Source organism: Hippoglossus hippoglossus, chromosome 21, assembly GCF_009819705.1.
Source record: "Hippoglossus hippoglossus isolate fHipHip1 chromosome 21, fHipHip1.pri, whole genome shotgun sequence".
Lineage (NCBI taxonomy): Eukaryota > Metazoa > Chordata > Actinopteri > Pleuronectiformes > Pleuronectidae > Hippoglossus > Hippoglossus hippoglossus.
In genome coordinates, this window is record NC_047171.1 from 13,787,761 (window position 1) to 13,793,853 (window position 6,093).

The 6,093-nt window shown below is 35.2% G+C and overlaps 1 protein-coding gene across 1 annotated transcript; it reads right to left on the bottom strand.

Annotated features, from left to right (window-relative positions):
• Positions 1 to 1,143: 1,143 nt before the first annotated feature.
• Positions 1,144 to 3,172, bottom strand: LOC117754966 (protein FAM237A-like). Its single transcript, XM_034574333.1, has 2 exons — positions 2,806 to 3,172; positions 1,144 to 1,610 (listed from the first exon to the last, which is right to left on the bottom strand). The coding sequence occupies exons 1-2, from the start codon at positions 3,170 to 3,172 to the stop codon at positions 1,486 to 1,488; spliced, it is 492 nt and encodes a 163-aa protein (XP_034430224.1). The 3' UTR covers positions 1,144 to 1,485.
• Positions 3,173 to 6,093: the final 2,921 nt, after the last annotated feature.

The window sequence follows — 6,093 nt, forward strand, 5'->3', positions numbered from 1 at the left end:
CAGCATGGGGGAGATTGGGATCAAACCACCAACCCTCCAGTTAGAGGATGACCCGCTCTACCTTCTGATTTCTAATTTACACAAATATTAAAATAACCATTCGACTATATTTAGTTGAATATAGAATGGCCACTGTGAGCCAGAATGTATTGACAGCATATTAAGGGTCAAACAGGGGTCAAGATGTGATTTATTTAGTCTTAGTTCAAACTAATGTGGCACTCATTTGGATTTGCACCAAATTGCACACACCCATAAATATCAGTCCCCTCAACATGCCTGATTTTATTCATCAAGATCGATGCATTATTTTGTAATCTGGATCTGTGCCAAAATTACAGTTTTAATTAAATCACCAGCAGATGTTGGTAGATAATTTAATCAATAATTAAATAATATTATTTTATAAAATGTTTCTATTTGAATTAAATATTGTTTATTATATATAATTTCATAAAATAAAAAGAATGAGTCAAGGATAAACCACCTACAATTATGATACATTCTTTTATTGCACATAAAATGCACATAAATTAACTAACAAACATTTAATGACAGTTTTGACAAGAATCCACTATTGTTCATACACTGTTGCATTGATTCTGATTGGGGTAAATCACAAGAACATATGAAAAAAAAGCTTTCAAATAAAGCACAAAAAATAAAAAGTTGGGTACAGTGGTGTGCAATGTGTATTAAGCTGCAGGTAACCATAGCAACAATGCATTTATTCGTGGAGTATCACTATTAATACACAGAAACGAGAGGATTAGAACTACATAAACACAAACTATAAAAAAGGACAACATTATGAAAACTTAACTTACTTTTTACGTTTTCCTAATGCAGTATAAAGTGATAATAGTCTTCAAGATGTGCTGATTCAAAACCCTAAGGTGGTCAATTGATGTTTGAGTCCAATATTTTCATTTATCATGGCACGTAATTGTGCAGTAACATAATGAAAATATGATAGTGTGTCAACAAATCACAATTGTATACAATGTTAAGCTAAAGAAATGCATGGGGGAGCATGGATGTATTAAAAAATGTGTTAACTATAATTTAAAACATTTAGATTTGTGTAATTTCATTTTCCACTTTAGTCAAAGTTAACTACTGCTACTTTTCTAGATTAGACAATAATGGATTTAGCTGCTGCCTAATTTCTACAGGACAAACTTCATCATCAATATATGTATTCATTAAAACTGATATATTTCAATATCAGGAAACAGCTGGGGAGGAATTAAACTTGCGAGCTTAAATTGGTTTGGTTTTAAGTTGGATTTTGTTGTTTATGACAACCACTTTAAGAAAATTATACATGAAATAAAAATTTATAGGGGAAAAAATTAATTTCAAAACTACCTTTCAACTGTAAACATGTAGTGATGTCCCCTCAGGGATAGATGATAATGGTGACATGTTTTGTTCAGAAGGAAAAAAATATTGATGAAGATTGTGAAGTAAAAACCTGGTGAATTATTTGTGGTAATGTTTGTTTGATTTGGGTTTGGTCTTCAGGGTCTTCATGTGTCCTCTGCGTCTCACTCTGACACTGAGCCACGACTGAGAGTTCAAGCCGGAGCTGTTGAACCTGAAGGACTCTATGGAGGACACAAGCACGCACACAGAGAAGAAGGCAAAGCACGAAACATCATTCATTGGAAAACAGCATTTTTCCAGTCAGCCACATCTGCAAAAACCCTTTTTGATATAGGCTATACGTCATATATCCAGGCCAGATAACTTTTACTGCACCGTGGTCAAACTGTTCTGTCACCTTTCATGCAACACCACAGCTGTAGGACCATCATGAGTCATGACCCCAACTCTGAATCAAAGCTAACATGAAACCGACGTAACTCATATTCACAAAAGGCGATTAGGTTTAGGGTCAAAGCGGGTTTCCGTCCTGCTAAGGGCTCACAAGGTCGACAGTGTGCGGAGAGAGCGCACCGATACTTCAGGGATGAATTCTTCAGCTAATGAGATCCACCGTGTCACCGGAGGACTCATCAATGTTAATAATAATTCCCCCTCCTCAGCCCTTTTGAGCATCAGACTAAGAGAGCAGCCCCAGACCCACAGTTGTAAGAGAACTGAAGTATACATTTAACCGCAAGGCAACAGGACTTGTTGTGCTTTAGTCTCTTGACCCAAAGCAAGGTTTATGTCTACCCTCAGTGCGACTGCGTGGGTAAATACAGGTTATCTGACTGGCTGGTAGGTATTCCCACCTTTTCTTCTTGTTTGCAGCAAGAGTGAAAGCAGGATTTAAAATTGTATAACATTAAATACATCATTTAAAAAGGTTTCATGGTTGGTTTTAAAATATTCATATTTAAGATCAAATAGATCTGTATGAATAGGTATACAATGTCTTTTACAGGTGTAAATCTGAAAGTTTGATTGTAGAATTTGTGATGTAAAGAATGTGCAGCAAATATAATATTACAAATATTTATTTTAGATGCAAGATTTGAGAAACTCCAAGTAGGGGTTTGAGACGGTGTGTATCAACGAGGATTCACAGTTATTAGGATTGAAGAATATGGAAGTAATCAGCAAAATATTTACTTTCTTCACCATGAACAAAGAATGGCCATTTTGACTTATAGGTATTGAGAAAGATTAAAAAACAAAATAAATAAAGATTTAAACGACTTTACTTTATACATTTGGCAACTTACTGAACCAAATGATCTCCCTTGTATTCTTGCCACAAACATGAGAGACCAGGTCCCACTGTTAAGTACAAATATTTCGGTGTAGTACAAAGTGTGTGTATTTGTCACTCACTGTCAGTGATGAGGGAGTGTACGGCGGTGACGTGTCTCCGGCCCAGGCCGTGGCTCCTGGACAGCACACAGTCCACGTACATGTCCCAGAAGACCCGGGCCAGGTCCCAGAAGAGATCCGTGTGTTTGCTGTTGTCTGACGCCCTGAGGAAAACCATTAGGTCCCAGAAGGCGGGCACCGTGTCTGCGATCCTCGGGGAGCGCATCTCCAGCAGCAGCGCCGAGGAGGAGTCCCAGCACTTCGGGTTGGAGCGCTGGGCCGCCAGGGGGTCCACCTGACCCGGCTTCTGGCCCCGGAGCGGCACGGCACACATGGAGCTCAGTATAAACACTGCGGCCAACGGTGCGTTCAGGAGCACAGGGACCATCTGCACAGGACACAACGCAGAAAGTTCACTTTAATATTGAGCAGCATGCAGACTATTGATCAGGTTTGATTCTTCACAAAACACATAAAATATCACATACATCACTTACAAATAGTTATATATATATATATATATAACATATATCCTAACATTGAGCTTAAACATTTCTCAATCTTAATTCTTTTTTAAGGCAATATTGTGCAGATCATACCTAAATACAAACTATAAAATATTAAAATATGAACCTAGATAAAAAGCAGTCAGACTAGTTTTTATAATCAAATAATGCACTTACCACTAAAGCTGGGCGCACTGACCACACTCTAATGTTTATTGGAGTTTGGTAAATATCTGTTGGCTGTTAATTGACGTCAGTGCCTCCCTCCTTTGCGCAGAGTTAGTGTAACCGTGCTGCTTCATGCTTTCACTCACTGGTTTGATAAGCGACTGCACTTATATTACGTCTCAGTTTTTGTCGTGTTTTGGTTGCATTTCATTTACAGGTAGAATAGACCGATTAATGACAGGCTCGGTATTGTTAATATTCCATCTCATATATATTGTTGTACACTGAGCAAAATGTTCAACATCTGCTGGAGCTGGAGCAAATCTAACTGTTGAATGACACATTATTATTAAATGGGAAAAATATATAGTTTTTTTGTGAGCACTTTTCATCGATAAAGGGAATTCTAGTTTAAGATCCTGCTCAACAAGAGAAATTGTGTTTAACTTTCATGTCTGGACTGATTTTGATGCCACAAAGAAAAGCTATTGATTCAAAGGATTACATATTTTCATTATTATTTTGCTGGTTATTTTCTTCATTAATCTATTTGTTGTTCTTTACAATGTCAGAAAATAATGCAAATGTGAATCACTATTCACTGTAGCCCAATTGGACATCTTCAGGTTTCTTTTTATTACCGACCAAGAGTCTGAATCCCAAAGAAATTCAATTTATCATGTAAAAAAAGGACAATCAGTAAGTGGTCACTTTTTGGACACTTGTAGATGATTTATATGATTGATCAATTAAAAAAAAAAGTTGCCATTTAATTTGCTGTTATCGATTAATCATCTAACCAGTTAATCCACCTTATTGTGCAAAATGCTTTCTAAAATTCAGATTTAAGTCTTCTCCAGTCTGTGGTAGTCAAATTTAATTTTGCTGAAATTAAAAACAAATGTAATTTTTATGACCGTATCCTCCACCAAAATCTATTTTTCTTTTTAAATAATATTACAGAGTCTTTATTCAGAGGTTTAATGCAATGTGGTATGTTGAGCTTAATGTAAATCTAGGACTTACATTTTCAGTTCAGGATGAAGAGCAAGCACGTAACATAAGCAGTCTGACCCCAGAAACTTGCACAGGTCTCCTGTCTGTAAAAACAGGCTCAGTGATGAATGGTGTTCCAGAGAACAGTGCACGAGTTACATTTCTATGCTTTTACTGAAATGTCACATGCATACTTGATCTCAAATATAATTACTTTAGCAGTGGGAGGCAGACGCTAAATGTACAGGGTGGTTTTCTTACGCAGTCATTCACACTTTCCGCTACAAGGCCTAAATTATAACTTTCAAAGAAATACCATTTTCATATTGAGAAACAAAATTTAATGCTAGGATGTCTCTGGAACAGAAGTGCGGCATTAAGGTACAAATTATTATCATTAAATGAGAAAAATTCGAAATTATTATTGGTCAGCGGATGTTATGGATGAAAAAACATTTCAAAGATGGGTGATCTTTTCTCTACACTCTAATCAACCCATGGTTATATCAGTGATTTACCAACCAGTGGTATTTGTTCTGGGGGGGGGGGCACTACTATTACAGCTGCCAGGGGGTATGTGGATTGAGGAGTGGCTCAATTAATAGGAACAAAATTGAATGCACAGTTTGATTAAAAAAAACAACTATATACTATAAACTATAATAATAATTTTTAAGTTTGCTTAATATAAAAATAACTCAATAACCGTCATCTAAACATACATAATTATCAGTTGAAATAAAATAACCAATACAAAGTTCCAATAGGCTGCTTAAGTTTATAGCTAAATTGTTGAAATAATAATCCCTCAGAAAACATACAGCAATATTTGTGTCAATAGTGTTTAAGTCAATCTGATGAGACCAATATTCCCTTTCCTTTTATCACTGGTTTGGTCTCCTCCACTTTTTGATATACCTGCCATTTTATCTGCAAATGATCAGTTGATGAATTCTCTACTGGGGCTATGACAGTGCCTCTGTGGATAAAAGGCTTAAAGGTAATGGCCCTGACTGAAACAAGAACAATGCAGTAATATATCCTGTGGTCAAATAATGTAGTCTACTAATATGTTTAAGATGTAAATCAGGCTTATTTTATTTTGGTAATTGTTGGGGAATACAACTCAAATACACATGTTAATACATAAAATATTCACTTAATAGTTTTTTTAATTAGTCTTGGTCCTTTTGGTTTTGGAAGCAAAGAAAGGGTAAAGAGCAAAGTCTCTATTGATTAAATCCATTGATATATAGTTATATTGCTGTGTATTATACCCTCTTAACAAAATTCATACACATAACGTGTTTATATCTCAGATATTTATTTATTAAACATCTTACATTTTTTAAATTCGAAAGCAATTTTTTTATTTTTTATTTATGTAAAACTGTAATATATCACTTTTTAAAAATGTTATTTTGAAAACTATTCCACAAATTAACCCGTTTAATTGATCATCTTTACTTTGCATTTGTTACAATCTTTGTTTAGCCTGCAGGCACCTTATTGTTTATGTTATTATACAATAACTGAGCTTTTGAAGTCATCTTTAAATCTAAGAAAAAAGGAGTTCATAAATACAGTAATAAACTTAATGTTGACCTTTGCAAAGATCATTAATTGTACAAATTCTGCT

What these genes read in the sequence shown, in the direction of transcription:
- LOC117754966 (XM_034574333.1), bottom strand. Translation starts at nt 3,172, where the DNA reads ATGGTCCCTGTGCTCCTGAACGCACCGTTGGCCGCAGTGTTTATACTG. An exon ending in ACACTCCCTCATCACTGACA is followed by an intron (nt 1,611 to 2,805) that starts GTGAGTGACAAA and finishes TGTCCTCCATAG; the next exon opens with AGTCCTTCAGGTTCAACAGC.